The sequence below is a fragment of the Lethenteron reissneri genome, chromosome 22 (genome assembly GCF_015708825.2).
Source record: "Lethenteron reissneri isolate LAM-NWPU_2019-01 chromosome 22, ASM1570882v1, whole genome shotgun sequence".
NCBI classification, from domain to species: domain Eukaryota; kingdom Metazoa; phylum Chordata; class Hyperoartia; order Petromyzontiformes; family Petromyzontidae; genus Lethenteron; species Lethenteron reissneri.
This window is the reverse complement of record NC_083800.1, coordinates 15,309,720-15,329,551: the sequence shown is the minus strand read 5'-3', so window position 1 is coordinate 15,329,551 and position 19,832 is coordinate 15,309,720. Positions and strand designations below refer to the sequence as shown.

The window sequence follows — 19,832 nt, the reverse complement described above, 5'->3', positions numbered from 1 at the left end:
GTAAAATGTAAAAACTTAAATATCTTGGGAACAGTAGCCAATCCGTTGTTTTAATTGTCATATTTGAATTCAGCACATCAAAATCCATAATAAACGACACATTTCATCTCTGAAGCAGACGCCGTCTAAAAAATTGTTGACCAGTATAATATATGCATTGATAGTATTGTAAATCTTGACTGAAAGCTTTCGTGACTTTGAACCAAAGAATTCATAATCTTTGATTCTAAGAACCTATCTATGTGACTTTACCGAAAGACCCAAAGAGTATTGTAAATGTTGTGGATTTACTCTTCAACACACCGGTGGGCTGAAGTAGTAACTATTTGTAATTTTGTTTACGTGACAAATCTTGTACTGATTGGCCGTGTCGGGTGATGGAGGGTTTCGACACATTTATACTTAAGCGATCTAACCCAAAATCTTTATTATGAATAATATTGGTAGTGAAAGCCTACATGTTAAACTGTATGTACATAAATTAAATGCCAATGTAGAGGTTTGCTAACCATGGCAAGAGGGCTTCAGGAGAGAGTTTGGGTAGTTTTTCTAGTCCTGGATTGAAGGAGCGCAGACTACAGTGGGTTTACTGTACAGCTCAGAGTTTGGGTTGCTTGGCCACAGTCGCACTGTGGCTTGTCTTAACTTTCCATTCATGAAGAATATGCGGTTTATGGTTCCACCAGTGGTGAGCAGGAAGGTTGGTAGGTGAGTGAGTGAGTTGATGGTTCCACCGGTGTTTTCGAGGAGGAATGTCAAAGACAGGAGGTGTAATGTTTGGGCCTCAAATTAGGTGTTTATTCTAGACGTCCACGTGAGGTATGATGAATCCTGACGTGCGCTTCGCTAAATTTTCAGATGTTTCTTCCTTCAGACAAACGAGGTGAAGTTCAAGACAGCATTCCTGAACCAAAGCCCACAGACGCACATGGGGTTTTCAATTCAGAGCCGATGGAGGAAACGCAAACAAGCTTAATGAGACGGTGGCATGCTGGCAGCATACCAAGGTGTGCATGTGCATTCGTTACCATATCTTTGTAAGGTGACTCAATTATTGACTAAAAACTCTTATCTGTGACATACGCATAATAGAAATTAGCTCATTATGCTATTGCAGCTCTTATAGGCTTTCATAGACAGTCTTATTTTCAGAGTATGGATTAGACCATGTGAAGATATCCTGTTGGAGAAACATCCTATGTTGGCTGCCCTGCCTACCTTATTAGAATATGCATTGAACCGGTCAAGCCACTTTGTGACGTAAAGTGGCTTGACCGGCTACGCCGCCAGCTAGCGGCGTAGCCGAGTGAGGGCGATGGAACCACGCCGAGTGATCGGCTGTGTGTAGCCAGTAGAGACGTTAATACCTAGTTTGGTACTCAGTGTGGGAAATGATAAGCGTTGGCCTGTGTTGTGCTCAGTGTGAGTAATAAAGAAGTACCCTCTACATGACGTATCGCGGAAGTCACTCATTACACAGTGATTAACTCTCGATGAATCGATATTCTAACGTGGCTGTCTGAGCGACTATGAGCAGAATCGATACAATAGAAACCTCAATTCAGGTTCCGCAAGACCATATATGGGCAAAGACGCCCCTGTGGGCAACGCCATGCCCACTTTATTCCATACATGGGCTGTTCCGCACATACATTTTCTCTAGGACAAAGAGCATTATAACGAAACGGCATTATACGAGGTAGTGCTATAAGATGTGTGCCTGTGTTTTCATTATTTGCATTTTCTGTAGTTGGACATTTACGCACGAGTTAATCTGATGTCGTGGATGATTTTAGAGCGTGTGTATTATCTGACCCGGTGACTCGGCGTTAGACCGAGCCACTCACAATCGGAAGGCCGCGAGTTTACATCCTGGTTGATACAATGTGTTATATTTTCTGGGAACATTGAGAGCGCTTGTCCTACGGATAGCCTCTCCTCCCTGTAGGACTGAAATATTTCACAATGGCTCAGGGCGATAAACATTATATCATCACCACTTCAATTATCATTTGAGCAGGAACTCACCTTGACTTTGTGAACGGTGGTGATGTGGTCGTACACAATCTCTGATATACAAAAATGTTCAGGCTCATTACTACAGGCTGTGTGTCGGCAAGCCATTTGCCAGGTGGACTTGACCCGAGGATTTCGAGAGGTGACGTCAGGAGAGCTTTGCAGACTCCGAACTGAGACACCACGAGACTCAACATAAAGGTGGCTGTGCCCTCCCGACTCTCCATTTGCAGTTCGCTTTGGCTGGGTGAGGAGGTGATGCGGCAGAGCCGCTGTGAGCTGGAGCTGGATGCTGTAGCAGCAGACATTCTCAACAGACTGGACATCGAAGGTAACTGTGCCAACACATCATCATCATCCATATCCATGATCAATACACTTCTCTTGTACGTGAGCTGATCTCATGGCTGTGTGTCTAGTGGTCACCCCTCTATGGCATTCGGGAGTGGTGTTCAGGGCCTATGAGGGTCTGTGTTGGTCATGTAGGAGGGGCGGGAGAGAGGTTCAGTCCGGTCGCTCGCTCACCTGTTGGTCCCATCCGCCCCGAGGTCGCGTGTGTATTTTTTCTGCTCAAAAGAGAAGAGTAATGTTGGGAGAGCAGCCCTGCTCTTTATTTTACAAAGTTAGGACGAGTGGTCTTTTGAATTCTCATCCTCACATCCTCGTTCACACAACGCACAATGCAAGTGCATGCATTGTGCATTGGCTATGCATCTGGTAATTTTTAAATCAAAGGCAATTACACTCAAGGCTCAGATTGAGCAAAGCATTCACATGACGGTCTTTGGTCAAGATGTGTACCTGTAAAGTAATATACATACAGTGAGGGAAAAAGTATTTGATCCCCTGTTGATTTTGTACGTTTGCCCACTGACAAAGAAATGATCAGTCTATAATTTTAATGGTAGGTTTATTTGAACAGTGGGAGACAGAATAACAACAAAAAAATCCAGAAAATGCATGTCAAATATGTTATAAATTGATTTGCATTTTAATGAGGGAAATAAGTATTTGACCCCTCTGCAAAACATGACTTAGTACTTGGTGGCAAAACCCTTGTTGGCAATCACAGAGGTCAGACGTTTCTTGTAGTTGGCCACCAGGTTTGCACACATCTCAGGAGGGATTTTGTCCCACTCCTCTTTGCAGATCTTCTCCAAGTAATTAAGGTTTCGAGGCTGACGTTTGGCAACTCGAACCTTCAGCTCCCTCCACAGATTTTCTATGGGATTAAGGTCTGGAGACTGGCTAGGCCACTCCAGGACCTTAATGTGCTTCTTCTTGAGCCACTCCTTTGTTGCCTTGGCCGTGTGTTTTGGGTCATTGTCATGCTGGATTACCCATCCACGACCCATTTTCAATGCCCTGGTTGAGGGAAGGAGGTTCTCACCCAAGATTTGACGGTACATGGTCCCGTCCATCGTCCCTTTGATGCGGTGAAGTTGTCCTGTCCCCTTAGCAGAAAAACACCCCCAAAGTATAATGTTTCCACCTCCATGTTTGACGGTGGGGATGGTGTTCTTGGGGTCATAGGCAGCATTCCTCCTCCTCCAAACACGGCGAGTTGAGTTGATGCCAAAGAGCTCCATTTTGGTCTCATTTGACCACAACACTTTCACCCAGTTGTCCTGTGAATCATTCAGATGTTCATTGGCAAACTTCAGACGGGCATGTATATGTGCTTTCTTGAGCAGGGGGACCTTGCGGGCGCTGCAGGATTTCAGTTCTTCACGGCGTAGTGTGTTACCAACTGTTTTCTTGGTGACTATGGTCCCAGCTGCCTTGAGATCATTGACAAGATCCTGCCGTGTAGTTCTGGGCTGATTCCTCACCGTTCTCATGATCATTGCAACTCCACGAGGTGAGATCTTGCATAGAGCCCCAAGTCGAGGGAGATTGACAGTTCTTTTGTGTTTCTTCCATTTGCGAATAATCGCACCAACTGTTGTCACCTTCTCACCAAGCTGCTTGGCGATGGTCTTGTAGCCCATTCCAGCCTTGTGTAGGTCTACAAACTTGTCCCTGACATCCTTGGAGAGCTCTTTGGTCTTGGCCATGGTGGAGAGTTTGGAATCTGATTGATTGATTTCTTCTGTGAACAGGTGTCTTTTATACAGGTAACAAGCTGAGATTAGGAGCACTTCCTTTAAGAGTGTTTTCCTAATCTTAGCTCGTTACCTGTATAAAAGACACCTGGGAGCCAGAAATCTTTCTGATTCAGAGGGGGTCAAATACTTATTTCCCTCATTAAAATGCAAATAAATTTATAACATTTTTGACATGCGTTTTCTGGATTTTGTTGTTGTTATTCTGTCTCTCATTGTTCAAATAAACCTACCATTAAAATTATTGACTGGCCATTTCTTTGTCAGTGGGCAAACGTACAAAATCAGCAGGGGATCAAATACTTTTTCCCTTACTGTATGTGAATACACCATGGTTTATTTTGTTACTAATATAACTACTGTTTGTATAATAATACTAATACTGACTTGTCCACACCTGACCAGATGGGCATGTGGCATAGTGCGCAACTCAGTCAGGAGGTTGATGTTCTACTCGGTCTATTTTTGATCCAAGGTCAATAAATCGAGTACTGCTTTTTAGAAAGTTGATAGTGGTTTTCATGTGAAGTGACTGGTTCTTGGCATCGTAGTGACATTTCCACCATAAGCTTCGGGGCCACCATATCGCCAAACATGGAGACACCGATGCTGGCTTTACACGCATGGCTATGGATTCTGAGGCGTGTTCGCGCACGCTGCATTCCATCGGCGATGCAGGCCAGATCGGACAGAACCCAGGGCTGTGGGCCATCTGGGAGGACGAGAAGCAGCGGCGGCGCGACGCCGGAGACTCCTCACAGATTGGCGTCCCAGCCTCGCAGGGTACAGTGAGCTGGCCACTCTCACCCTGCTCCCGCCCGCTCTCACGCCGCTCTCACGCTGCTCTTACTCCACTCTCACCCCGCTCTCACCCCACCCACCACGTCCAGAGAATCGTTGGGAACATTGTAATCTGTTGCGGCGGCTTCCTTGTGGTTGCTGCTGTTGAAATCCTTCATTTGACCCAAAGATATTCTTGGTTCTTTCGGTAAAGTCACATAGATAGGTTTTTTTGACTGATTCTAACAATATATTAATACAGTACGATGTGAATTAGGCTAGATAAAAAGGTAAATTGCACAAAACATTATACTCCTTAAAAAAATCGAATATAACTGCAGGAAAGGAAAGTGACCAGATTAGGCAAGTAGAGGTAAAGTCCAAACAAAGTGACTCAGGCAGCCAGGAAACTTTAAGGCAAGCAGTCAACCCAACTCTTTACAAGCATTTAGGTCGAGCCTACTTATTACGTTTTGTATGTTTAACTTCTTTCGCACCATACATAGCCAACCACGCTAACTCTGACAACCGCATTTTGTAATTTCACCATTGTTATCTTTTCTTAAACTTCATGATTACATCTTAATTCAATCTAGATTTGAATTGCCAAAGAATTTTACAACATGCATCGACTTTTAACACGTAATTTTTCACGGCCGATATTATATTGGGGCGCCGCGTTGGCGAGAGGTTAATCACCTCCCCTGGTATGCAGGAGGTCGTGGGTTTGATCCCAACCCTGATGCCTCTATATTTGGAGTTTGCATGTTCTTTCCAGGTCACTTGGATTTTTCTCCAGGTCCTCCAGTTTCTACCTTCACATTTAGAAATGTGTGTTTAGAGTATTTGGATGCTATATATTTCCACATGATAAGCTACTTCATTGAACTATCATTGCTAAAATACAAAGTAAAGTTAGTTTTAGTTTAGATTCAGAATATATTTTTAGTTGAGGCCGTTATGTACTGATGTGACCATGCTTGAGCTGAATCAATAATATTTGGCGCGTGGTGAAACGCTTGTGCAGCGGCAATTTAATTACTTTGGCTGTATCGGGTGGTGGAGGGTCTTGATGACACAAATTTGTTTAGATTATTTTACCCAAAATATATAATAAATAATGGATAGACTTGTCATTTAAAAACAGTATTTACTAACAAATGGGTGATGCACTTCATATAACTTATTTATTTGTGTTTATTTTGATTTTATTACTCCCATTTAGCCAGTTGGCTATTTTACAAGGGAGATCTGTAGTGCATGAGCACAGCAGCAGCAAAAACATCGAAATTAGAGAGAATGAGTTCAGGATCCTTAAGGAATATTGCACAACTAACAAACAAGGTGTTTGAGCATCATAAACAAACACATGAGAGAAAAATATTGGTAGCTGTTAGTGATTACTTATGAAGGCCGGCATGGCACGCAAGACGGTGGGTGGCCAGCACCACGCCCAACCACATTTTGCTCCCCAATGATGACATTTTTATACACCGCACCAGGTACTCATTTTAGTCTGAGTCTGGTTCAGATAATTGTCACTGGTGTTGGCCATTAACGGGAATGGAACTCAGGTTTGCTGGGTTCATAGAACAACACGCTAACCGCTGCACTACCACTCCCCACATACACACACGTATTAACATACATGCACACACAAGCGAATCTTGAGACTCTGAGGCTTTCCTGGGTCAACAAGCGTAATCATTTGTAACAATAATAATTAGTAAAGTATATATCTTAGTGTATTGTATAGTCAAGTCTTTGATTCGTGGAATTTGTTTTTTCAGCTCGTTTAATTGGAGACGATGGTCAAAGAGATATCGTTAAACAAATTCAGGAAATGTTGCAGCGCTATTCGTCTCGGTGAGTAAATCAACTGACGAGCACGGTTGGTTACATATGGTGAGAAAGAAGTTCAGCATACATATGTAGTGGCATAGCGCTGGCTGCTGGCAAAAAAGGGATCTGCGGTGTACGCTGTGCTGACGTCAGCAAGCCATGATATACACGAGAGGGGGATTTAGGGGAAAGGTCACAGAAGGGGCCCATCGGGAAGCCTCGGGAACCCGCTAGTAGGTTCCAGAAAGGGGGCGTGGCCAGGGCGGAGCGAGGCCACGCTGAGAGTATGAGGGGCCCCTGTAGGGGACCTCGTGGCTGTTGCTGAAAGTGCTGCTCAAGTCCATCGTCACCATTCCTCTTGTCGACGTCGTCACCATTCTTCTCGTCTCGCCTCCGTCTTCACCATCCCTGGGTACCGCTAGTCAGACAGCCTACCAACTATAGTAACTAAGTAGTGCCGCCGATAATAGACGGTAATAAGACGGTAATAAATAGTGTGTTATCCCGATGGTGCTTGCTAAATAAAGAAGTGCCTCCAAGTCTTACTGTCTCCGAGTTAGTCACAACATTTGGCGTCAGAAGTGTTAAGAAAATTAATGTCAAAAGCAGCAAAGAGGAAGAACCTACCTCTTCTTCTTGGTTCTTTCGGTAAAGTCACGTAGAAGGGAAGTAATAAAATAATAAAAATAAAACATAATAAAATAAAATAATTCTCACGACGTTTCGGCTACAACGCAAGCAGCCGTCTTCAGGTGAAGAACCTACGTGTAGTGTCCTCGGGAGAGGAGGACGACGGGGACATTATCCCCTCAACAGCCCGGGAATCTGGGACCCCGGTCATGTGTCCCAAGGTGGCGGCACCTGCGGAGCAGCGAGAGCAGGACGTCGGCCCCTCGCAGCCGCCGGCCGTAGAGGAGATGGCGCGACCTCACCGGGCGCCTTGCACACCTGCTGTCCTCTGCTGCACAGCTGGTCATTCAGCTTGAGTCTGCTGCGCCCACCGGAGGAGCAGCGGCACAGGAGTTGCAGACAGACGGCTCACCTTCCACCACCGCGCCAGCACGGGAACCGGCAGGTTTCTCGCCCGAGCTGGCGGCCGCCATTTCGCCCACCACAGGCTCGGTGGAGCGGGAGCTGATTCCCGCCAAATTCAAGTCGCCATCGGCGGCTTCCGCGGGGGTGCCATTTCAATGAAGGTGCCTGCCTCCCGCCTGCAAGTTCGTGGCGGCGGGAGGCGACTGGACAGCGTTTCAAAGCTGCCTGCACCTTGGTCGGGTTGTCCGACGAGGAGTGTCTGCGGGCTCTGCCGACGGCTCTGGACGATGACTCTTTGGCGGTGTTTGAGGCCATCCCGGTGGCGGATTGAGGGACTCTGCCTCGGGCGTGCGCTCAGATGGCCGCCATTTTCGACCCGCTGTCCAAGGTGTGCCGGAGATGTGCTGCGGAGGCGGGGCGAGGTCGAGAGACGCCTCTTGCCTTCCACAGCGCGCTGCTGGCCTTGGACCACGCAGCGTATTCCCGCATGTGTAGCGTCGGATCGCGTATAAATAAGTGTGGAGAGCCGTAGATGGGCTGCAATTATCCGCAATGGCGGACAGTGCCCATCATGGGCGGTACCGCGAGCCGGCAGGAAAAATCGTTACGATTCCCAGCCCGGGGGGAGGGGGCTGCGGGGTGTCCTCGGATCCCCCGCAGCCCCTCCCAATGGGTGGGGGCTGTGGGGTGTTCTACGATCCCACAGAGCTCCGCCCCTCAGCATAGAAACTGTATATAAGGCGGACCCTCTGGAGAGCTGAAGAGCAGTTGCAGCTGAAGACTGAAGGCTGAAGGCCAGCTAGGCTAGGACCCTGGAACCTCGAGCCCGCTGCCCTTGTAAGGGTCGGGTCGAGCTTGGACCAGTGGTCGGACCCGTACCTTGGCTGGGTCGGGTCAGGATAGCCTCCCCTAGGACATGGATAGCCAGAGGGCTGGAAGCCAGCAGGGGGCAGTGTTTAGGTCACAATAGCCCGGAGGCCGTACCTCCCTAGATAGGGGGCGTAAGAAAGTTATTATAAGCTAAAAATAAACACACCTTGTTGCCTCTACTTCCACGTCTCCGTCTCCATAAAAAGAACACATTACACATGGAACAGATCTTCCTGGATTGCCTGGCGCTGGAAAGGTTGCTGTCGCTGGCCCCGGAGTTGGGCGTTGCTCTCCCCATCACGGAAGAGGATGGCCTGTCGCCCCTAAAGGTGGCCCGCTGCGTCCAAGCGCATGTCAACCTGCGGGGTGGTTGCTTGCCACCCCGCGGGTGCCGGAGGAGCCTGCACCACGGGAACTGGAGCAGACCTGCGCGTCATTCGCCTGGGGCCCACGTGGGAGGGGAGTTGAAGGTCGACGACCGGAGTGGGAGCGGCAGGAGAGGGGGGGACCCCTTTCAGCGTGGAGGTCCACAACCGTCTGCTTTAAGTGCGGCCAGCTGGGCCACATCGCCAAGGAATGCCGTAACAGAACCGGATCGCCCCCCTTGCCTACAACGTCCTCCGCCCCGCCGACATCCACTTCCTCGGCCTCACGGAACCCCAGCACCTGAAGTCCAGAGATCCCCCGACAGTGCCTATTTTTAATGGACCATGTGTGGAGGCCCGGGCGCCATCTTCTCCTCTCATGGAGGGGCCGCGCACTTTAGGCTATTTATGTGATGTCCCGGTGGTTCCCAGCATGCAAGTTCCTGCTCAAGATGGGGGACCGGCGTCAAGGACTCGCTCAAAGAGGGCTTTGTTCTGCTGAACCGCTCTCTTCCCATTGTTCAATTGTGTTCCGACGTCGTCTGGTGGGTGGCCGCAGCTGCGAGCCGGGCTGTGGCTTCTGGTTGACCTGGGGTCCTTCCCGATGCTTGTGGGCTGCGGCACGCCTGCGGGCATTGGAGATTGTTCGCTTCCTTCGCGGTTTCGTGGTTAATAGTTACAGGGTTTTTTTCTCACGTTCGTTAACCCTCCCTGTTAGGTAAATTGCGTTGTCAGCCGAGACGGCTATTTTCTTTTGGGGGGGGGGGGGGGTGAAGTAGTGGCATAGCACTGGCTGCTGGCGAAAAAGGGGATCTGCGGTGTACGGCTGTACTGAAGTCAGCAGGCCATGATATACACGAGAGGGGGATCTAGGGGAAAGGTCACAGAAGGGGCCCATCGGACACCCTCGGGAACCCCCGAGTAGGTTCCAGAAAGTGGGCGTGGCCGGTGCGGAGCGAGGTCACGCTGAGAGCATAAGAGGGGCCCCTGTGGGGGACCTCGTGGCTGTTGCTGGAAGTGGGATCCCCGTCGTGCTGCTCAAGTCCATCGTCACCATTCTTCTCGTCCTCGTTACCATTCTTCTCTTCTTGTCTCCGTCTTCACCATCCCGGAGCGCCGCTCGTCAGACAGCCTACCAACTGTTCTAACTAAGTAGTGATGTTGACAATAGACGGTCTTAATAAATAGTGTTATCCCGATGGTGCTTGCTAAATAAAGAAGTGCCTCCAAGTCTTACTGTCTCCGATTTAGTCACTACACATACACATATCACCTGTGCTTCATGGACATCACTTGTGCATCATGGAAGGAACATACACAGGCATATACGTTCCAGGCTGAAGGAGACTGTCACAAGCATGATAAATCACTTATTTGTAAATTAGTATTTTTGTTACATTGTAATAATATATAAAAGGTGGCCCAAAAATTATGATGCATATGGTTATTTCATTAATTTTAACACGGGTATGAATTTTTGTTGTTGTTTGTTCTTTAAGTTAATATTTGATCTATTATTGTTATTAATATCTTTTCTTCTTCCTGTGGGGTCACGTCAAATTTGTACGTTACAAAACTCGACCAAGAACCCTGAATGAATTACACACCTATGATCTTAAATAACTGCTAAATTAATGCATGTCGTGTGTACTGTACATGGAGGCGCACACACTATAAGTTGGAGGCAACACGTGTAATAAACAAACTATGAATACTCTGAGTCCACTAGCTAGGTGTGGCTATCTGTCGCTATGTGCGTGCGATTTAAACTAAATGAACGGGTCAGCAGCACACATTCCGCCTGACCCACGAATCCCAGTCAAGACTGTATGACGAACGAGGAGTGAAGAAAGAAGAGCTTCCAGTTGATTCCCACACAAGGAACCCCGAATCCCCTTGGCGCTCCCCCTTTATTTCCCTGACCGCGGCCTCGCTTCCCCCTTGGCCACGCCCCCTGCTGTATCAACACCTGAGCTCCCCGCTCCCGGACACGTGTCCCTCAAACCACCAATGGAGGCTCCCGACGCACAGCGGCACTCCAGAAACCATGGCTGGTGCAACACGCAGTGACCTCTATTTGTGTCTCTACACTACCCCCCCCCCCCCTTTATAAAAATATAGCTACCCCAGCTGGGAATCGCCCGAAATTCTGAAGGGGAGAGGAGAACATTTTCCAAAAAAACTCAATTATTCCCACCGTTAAATCACTAATTGCAAGGCGTGGCCCCCAATGTAAAACTGTTAATAAAAACAATGAACAACGCGAGCGGGGGAAACACCCCAACATCATAAGACAAAATCCACGAGGGAAAGAGAAGGGTGGACGGGTATTCACAAGGGTCAATCCGCCCTCCCGGCAGCCAGCACAATTCCACAGCCGCATGCGTGCCTCTCCCCCCACGAGCACAGGATGAGCCCGGTTCAACCAATGGCCCCTCCGACTCGCGAGTGAGACCGCAACCCGATCGTGTGCGGAAATCTTGACGTGCAGGGGAGAATCATCAGAACCGGCCAGTTTTTGAGCACGTCCTCGTCACCGGGCTCCCAGACGGGGTGGGGGCGGCCTCCGCGGGGGGTCCTGGAGTGGGACAAAGCTGGCCCGAGGGGCGCGGCCCCTCCTGAGGTGGAGAAGGAGAAGGCTGTTCGACTGGAGAGGAAGGACCGGACGATGGATGTCCTTCCCCAATTTGAGGCGAAACCGTGGGCGTAGCAGGCTGCTCCGCAGACCTCAGGTGCTCGGGCCCTGTGGGGAAAGAGGCAGAGCACCCCTGAGGCATCGTATCCGCGGATGCGCATCCTAGCTCGTCGGGCGCACCCGACACAGCCCCCATGGATTGGAAATGAAGGAGCGCCGTCAGGCGGACAAAAGAGGTTTAAGACGCCATGCATGCACGAACCAGCGCCTGCGACCGAATTGGATGCGGACACTTTGCAGGCTCTTTACCTGAACGATTTCCACGGTGCCCCGCCAAGGTTATTATAGCTTAGGGGACGTCCCCACAGGGACCTGGGGGCAGTGAAGCCATGCCCTATCCCCTACTGCTCATTTGGTCCCAGATTCCCTGGTCTCCACCCGCCGCTCATTAGCAGCTTGTTTTAAAGCCGAATTACCTCGGCAGGCCTCCCTCGCCTCCGACAAGCACTGGAGGCTAGCGTATACGGTCGGGCATTTTCTTACGAGCCAGACCCGGATTCAGCTGGACATCAATAGGCAGATCTTGTTCCCTCCCGTACATGAGAAAAAATGGTGAGTAGCCGGTGGACGCATGAGGGGCCAATCTATAAGCGACAAGAACACCCGGAACATGCAGGTCCCAGTCCGTTTGTTCTTCATTGACCTGCTGACATAGCATGGATGTTAGGGTCCTATGTAGGCGCTCCACCATGCTGTCAGTCTGCGGGTGATAGGGCAAGGTGCAGATCTTTTTGGTGCCCAACAGGTCACACACCTCCTTGAGCAGCTTAGATGATCCGTGAGAAGGTGTTCCGGGGCTCCCTTATCCAAAACGTACCCGTGGAGAAAGGCATCCATGATCGTCGCAGCCGACTGGTCCGGCACCGGCCAGGTAATTGGCCACCGAGAAAGGTACTCTACACCCACCAGGAAATACTTGTTTCCCTGCGGGGTGGTGGGGAAGGGACCGAGCATATCGAGCACAACGAGCTCATTCACACGGGATACACAAATCGATTGGAGAGAGGGGGGCACGCCAATTTTGGTGGAGGTTTTCGGCGGGCACGTGCAGTGCATCCTCGCAACACATTCTGAACGTCAGCAGCCATGCCGGGCCAGAAAAAGTTGAGGCGAAGGGTGGACAGGGTATTTTTGACCCCCAAATGCATAACGCGTTCATGCCTTGCCCAAATCAACTTGCCCCGCAGGATGGTGGGAACGACCACGTATTTTTGTAATTCTGCACCCCATCACATCAGGAGGCCCCCTAGCAGGATCACTGTGGATAACACTCGTCGGCTCTCGCCCTCCACGGAGTCACAAACACGGCGCCTAAAGGTGAGCAAGGAGGCGTCCTCCGCCTGGAGTCGCCCCCACTTGGTGTTGGTGAGACCGAGCGTGTGGTCACGCATGTCTGCAGCGTCCGTGTGCGCGACATAGGCTGCAGCGACAACCGTACGGGGCAGAGCTGAATCGGTGGGCCTGCACCGTCCCACACCCGAAATGCACGCGCACTTGTCACCGGGTGGTAAATGTGACAATGCGTCAGCATTTGTGTGGCGGACGCCCTTTCTATAAGAAACTACAAATGCATAGTCCTAAAGGACCTCAAGCCAATGGGACAGCTGGCCGGATGGCTGCTCAACACGTAGCGCGGTAAACACAGCCTCCTCCTCCCCCCACTAAATGTCTGACCCTTGGCCATGAGGACGTGGAGCGGTTTTGCAATCATGGCTAACTTGGGGATGAAACGTCAACAATAAGAGGCGAACCACAACAAAACTACGTACTTCACCCGCGACTTGGGGGTTGGCCGTGTGCGCACGCACACAGTTTTGTCAGGGTTCGTTGATATCCCGGATTCGCCGATGTGGCCTAGGTACTTAACCGATCTCTGCAACAGGTGGCACTTCTGCGGCTTAAACTTCAATTTAACAGGCCGCATTTTGAGGAAAACAGCCTGCAACCTCTGTAGGTGCTCCTCGAACGTACGTCCGAATACGATGACGTCTTCAAGATAAATCAAGCAGGCGTCCCATTGTCGGCCTGCTAACACCAGCTCCATCAGCCGTTGGAATGTGGCTGGGGCTGAGTGAAGTCCCGTCCGAAGCCGGTTTAACTCAAAAAGGCCCTGGGGCATGCGGAATGCAGTCTTTGGCCTAGAGCTGTCATCTAAAGGCAGCTACCAAAATCCCAACAGTAAGTAATCAACCATGGAGAAGAACCGTGCCCCCAACAAAGCGTCCAACGAGTCGTCCATCCGCAGGAGCGGATATGCATCTGCCACGGAGACTTTGTTGAGTCTGCAGAAATCCACACAGAACCTCAAACTGCCGTCCTGTTTTTTAGCAATAACAATGTGCGCCCCCCATGGACTGTTGGAAAAAGAGATAATGTCAGCATTCAACATCTCGTCAACCGCGTGGCGGACATGGTCCTTCTCCTTGTGACTTAGGCGATAAGGGTTTTGACGAATAGGGGCGGAATCTCCCGTATTAATTTGGTGGTGCAATAGAGGCGTGCAGCCAATATCGAATTTGGATTCGCTAAAGACATTGGAGAATTCCGTTAACAGCGCATGCAGATCGACCCTCTGTGCCGTTGACAAATCTTTGCTTTCGGAACAGAGCGTGTCTAACCATGCCTCGTCACCGTCCTCACCCTGCCCCACAGCCTCTGCAACACCCATGTTCGCACAGTATTTTTCCTCTCAACATGCGGCCGATGCATGAGCCCTCTTGAATCACCGCCATGTCCGGACCGACGTTCAAAACTTGGATTGAAGGTTGTCGATCGCTTGCTACCAATGTCTGCGCGCAGACTAAATTTTGGGCACGAACCACCTTGATGGAGGGAACCACCATGTGGAACCGTGTGGTGATCGAGATGCTTCCTCAGATGCAAGGGAACCAGCATCTGCACACCGGGGGGAATTTTCACCGTTTGCTTTGCCATCGCAGGGACCGAAACATTCGCTGTGCGAAACAGAGTCGGTGATGATAAAAATGCCATTCGGCGGCCCGACGGTAACTCAATGCAGCCCTGATCCACTAGGATTTTGAGCGGCATTTTAGCTAGGAAGTCAGTCCCTAACAGACAGGATACAGCTAAAGATTTAGAAATGAGTACCGAATTTGTAAAAAGAATGTCACCAAGGTCCATTGTAGCCGAAATCTTACCGACAATTCCTAAAGACTGGCCGTTCGCGGCGAAGCAGGATATCGAAATGGGTGAAATGGCACGCGATTTTGGCGGCAAGCACTCAAAAAACATTTCTGAAATGATGGTCGCCTACGCACCAGTGTGAACAAGGACCCACACCTCAACACCCTCGACAGTCCCCACAACCGTGGACGAACCCGCCGCCGCTGCGACAATACGGCATGACAGGGCCGTCACTTGTGCGGGGCGCCATGGCCAACCGTCGCCCGCAAACCCCCGATTGGAAGGCGATGCATCTCCTGTGTCTCTCTCTCTTTGTGTCTCCGTGTCTTTGTTTTGTCCTCTCAAATTTAGCAATCTTTGGAAGAACATAATCAAGCAGGTGGGGTATTGACTGTTGTGTCGGCCGACTCTCTGGTTATATTGCATTGTATTTCTGGGTTTACTATGTTTTTTTTCATTAATTCATACCTGATTATGGTTGTTTGTGTTGCAATCGAAACATCGTATTCTATTATTTAATTTATTTTCTTTCTACGTGACTTTACCGAAAGAACCAAAGAGTAATTCCTGCAGACTCCCCGCCAGCCATCTCTCTGGAAGTTGCGCCCCCGGGATACAAGGTTCTTAATAAACCTCGCGCAACTAACCAGCGGGGTGGTGGCTTAGCGGCTGTTTACAATGCACACTTTAAAATTATAGAGCTCCTGCCACCTTCGAGGTCCAGTCCGTATCCCTCACTACTAACAACAAGTGCTTTTCCATCATTTCCATTTATTGCCCTCCAGATGGCAGCATCAATACCTTCTTAAACGAGCTTTCGGAATTACTTTACCTGATTCCTAACCCATCTCGCAGGCTCGTGCTTACAGGTGACTTTAATTGCCCCGGCAATACCCCAGCCTCCATCGATAGTCACCTTGAGTCAACCTTGGCCTGCCATAACCTGGTCATCACTAACTCAGGCCCCACCAGAGCTTCCTCAACAAACGTTGAGAGCATGCTCGACCTGGTTCTGGAACCTGACCAGCATTGACGCATCACTGCACTGGGAGTTTTCCAAACTGGTTACTCCGACCACCACCTCATACTTTTTTTCCTCCAAATTCCCAAGCCAATCACCATCAAATTCACCCGCAACTCGCGTAATTTCAAGGGTATCAAGTTTTCTGCTTTACACCACCTCCTTGCAAATTCGCCTTCAACGTTGTCCCCATCATCGGATCCAACCATCTGCACTCTCCAACTAGAAGCTGACATGAGGGCGGCGCTGGACAAACTGGCTCCATTAAAATTACGAACCGCTAGGCAGTCTTCCCCCGACACTCACTGGCTTTCAAGAGACGCCATCATTGCTAAGCGAACCAGGAGGCGCCTTGAAAGTATCGCATCCCGCAGTGGTCTACCTGCTGATCGACTTGCCTACAGAGTTGCCTGCAGGAAAACTAACAAACTTATCCTGGTCTCACGTTCCTCCTACATTGAAGAACGCATCAAAATAGCAACCAGAAAATCACGCATTCTATGGATAACCCTCAAAGATCTTCTACATCCTGGTAGCACCATGGTCCCTCACCTTGGCGATCCCCTGGCCTCAGTGAAACTTGCCACCTCTTTTAATACTTACTTCACCAAGAAGCTGATCACCATCGCAAACTCTTGCACGTCTACCCACACACCACACCATTGTACCCCGCTCAAGTTACCTGAAATTGTAAGCACTCACCCAGACACCTTTCTAACTATGCTAAAGCCGGTGTCTACAAAAGACGTTTTCTTTCTAATAGAATCACTTAAATTGAAGTCATCTCCACTCAACGTGCTCCCTTGGTTCCTTGTTCAAGCAACGTGCTCCGGAACTCGCCATCATGATCAGGAACATCGCAAATGCCTCATTCTCTGTGGAGTCTTTTCCGTCCAACCTCAAATCTGGCCTGGTTTCTCCCTTGTTAAAGAAACCAAGTCTCGACCCGGATGACCCATCTAGTTATCGTCCCATCACTGATCTCTCGAACCTCTCTAAACTCCTTGAACGACTAGCCCTCGCCCAGCTAAAACCACACATCACCTCCTCCGCAAACTACTGCTGCTTCCAGTCAGCTTACCGTCAAAACTACTCCACAGAAACAGCACTCACTAGAGTGCTCGATGACATTTTAACGATCATTGATTCCGGCTCCATTGTTGCACTTGTAAGTCTGGACATTTCGTCAGCCTTCGACACCATCAACCACTCGCTCCTTACTTCCCTCCTGAAATCCGACTTCGGTATATGTGGCTCAGCACTCAAGTGGATAGTTTCGTACCTTTCTGACCGGCAATCTTCAGTCAGGGTGAGCACGTCCACATCGCCTGAAACAAAAGTATTATGCGGGGTTCCCCAGTGCTCCGTCCTAGGTCCCCTGCTCTTCACAGCCAACACTTCCCCAGTCGGCCGGCTCATCGCAAGCTTCGGTGTTAAGCACCACTCATATGCGGATGATACTATTCTATTCACCGCCATCGATTCTAGCAATGCATCTGGATTCGAGAGGCTCTCAGAATGTACCACCGCCTTGCAACAGTGGTTCACTGCACACAACCTAGCCCTTAATCCGAAAAAGTCAGTGGCCATCATGTTAGGTACCAAGCAACGTCTCAACTCATCAGCACTCCCAACACACATACACATCTTCGGTCACAGCATCAGGTTCACCGATCACTTCAGCTACCTCGGTGTCATCCTAGATTCAACTTATCCTTCGACCGTCAAACCAATCATATCATCAGTTCATGTAACTTTCACCTGCGGGCTCTCAGAGACCTACGTCCTCTCATCTCCACTGAAATTGCTAACACATTGGCATGTTGCATAGTTGGGTCTCGCCTCGACTATTGCAACTCCGTCCTAGTCCAGACCTCCACTGGCAACCTAACAAAACTTCAAAGACTACAAAACAACCTAGCACGCGTCGTCATTGGCCACACTCATCCCCGTCTCGACTCACTTGCCTGTCTCCGTACCCTCAACTGGCTACCCATCGCCAGTAGGGTCATATACAAGATCGCCTGCCTCTACCACCTTGCCTTCATATCTGCCTGCCCGCCGTACCTTTATTCAATATTGACAACTTGCAGCTCATCACACGGCAGATGCCTGTGCAGCGCGACTCACGACCTCCTCTTGATACCAAGATCCAGGACGGTCATGTCTATGCGCTACTTCTCGGTGACAGCCCCAACAGTCTGGAACGCTATCCCTTTGCACATTCGCAGCATCACCTCAATCGCCTCTTTCAAGAGACACTTATTAACGTACCTTTATAACCATGCTTTCAAGCGACTCTGAGCTTGGCCCCACGCCTCTGAGTTGCGGCCATTACGTCCGCAAATTTGCACGCATTATAAATTGCATTATTATTAAACTATGAACACTCTGAGTATGCTAGCTAGGTGTGGCTATCTGTCGCTATGTGCGTGCGAGTTAAACTAAACGAACGGGTCAGCAGTACACATGCCGCCTGTCCCATGAATCCCAGTCAAGACTGCACGAAGAGCGAAGAGCTTCCAGTTGATCCCCACAGAATGAGCCCCACAGAATGAGCCCCAAATTCCTTCGGCGCTCCCCCTTTATTTCCCTGGCCGCGGCCTCGCTCCGCCCTCGGCCACGTCCCCTGCTGTATCAAGACCCGAGCTCCCTGCTCCCGGTCACGTGTCCCTCAAACCACCAATGGAGGCTCACGGCACACAGCGGCACGCCAGAAACCGTGGCTGGCACAACATGCAGTGACTATTTGTGTCTCTACATATGCATTCATGTTAATAGAAGTCAGTTTGAACATTTGTTTAATTAAATTAAGTTATCCTATGTGGCCTGACTTTGTGGCCATCCTGTATATAACCAGAGAGTAATAACGGTCGACAGAAGATCACTTGGGACTGAATGGCTTCTCATGTGGGCTTCTGGACTACGGATCAATAAATAGAAAGAGGTGATGCAAGGCTGCTCACACATTGCTGAAGAATGTCATCAATGGGTAGATGAGACCATGAATTGTGTCCGTTTCAGACAGCGGAGGAAGAAGTGACAACCCACTAAACAGTGATCAGCACGAGTGTTGTCCCCCTTGGTAAAACGAGTCATAGAAGTGTAATTAACTCGTGTTGTAGAGTACGTACTGCACTGACAAGGGCTTGCTGGCTGAAGTGTTTAGTTTTTATTATGAAATGTATGTCTGCTGTAGTATAATTAGCAAAATTAGTTATCCTATTATGCATCAGCATTCTCCTTCATCTGGGAATGAATTTAAAAAATCTGACAGATTATGAACAAAAAAACTCTCGATCACAGTAACTACATTGTAAACGTTTCTACATTATGAAGCTTTATTTAGGAGCAAATAGCGATGTCACGTAAGTTACTGACACTCATTTCCCCGCACTCTGTTCATGGATCCCAGCGAAGGGACCCTACCGCTGTGTACACGTGCCGAGTATACGCCAGGGGAGACATCCGTGAGCCTCGGGTCACCTACCTACATGGATGTGACCAGTGAAGACGGTGAGGGATTTTTCATTCTGCATTAAACATTACGTGATCACCTGTTCAAATCTCGTAGTCTTCGCATTAACCTTAATGTGGACTTTTTATCAATGCAGGCGAAGTGCACGTCTCCGAAGCAAATAATCATGGTGATGCAATCGTAAACGATGATGCCATTCGGAGTGTCGTCGAGAGCAGCCAGCTCTTCTCGCCGCGCAGTAGCCAGAGTCGAGATTCTCAGCATCTCGGTACGAACTCATCAAATTCTACTCTCACACGTGATGGCAGCGACAATGTGTTCAAAAGCTGAATCTCAATGTCGAGGTCTGCCAGCTACGAGAGGGCTTCAGGAGAGAGAGTTTGTGTCATTCTTCATCCTCCATTGAAGGGAGTGCAGCCTGCAGTGGTTTACTATGCGGTTCATAGTTTGGGTTGCATGCCCACAATCTCACAAGTGTGGC

General features: G+C 49.3%; 1 protein-coding gene across 10 annotated transcripts in view; it reads left to right on the top strand.

Annotated features, from left to right (window-relative positions):
- The window catches only part of REV3L (REV3 like, DNA directed polymerase zeta catalytic subunit), a 164,873-nt gene that overhangs the window by 29,542 nt on the left and 115,499 nt on the right, over window positions 1–19,832 (top strand). For 8 of the 10 annotated variants that reach the window (XR_009755467.1, XR_009755468.1, XR_009755471.1 and 5 more), the window contains exons 3-8: window positions 875–1,007; window positions 2,250–2,347; window positions 4,800–4,904; window positions 6,692–6,767; window positions 19,289–19,389; window positions 19,488–19,619. Coding sequence is in view for 5 of the 10 variants with exons in the window: in XM_061556672.1 (XP_061412656.1) it covers window positions 875–1,007; window positions 2,250–2,347; window positions 4,800–4,904; window positions 6,692–6,767; window positions 19,289–19,389; window positions 19,488–19,619 (645 nt within the window). In the remaining 5 variants the exon portion in view is untranslated. Of the gene's footprint in view, window positions 1–874; window positions 1,008–2,249; window positions 2,348–3,710; window positions 3,878–4,799; window positions 4,905–6,691; window positions 6,768–19,288; window positions 19,390–19,487; window positions 19,620–19,832 lie in introns of all 10 variants that reach the window. The other 2 variants (XM_061556675.1, XM_061556674.1) reach the window with 2 other exon arrangements.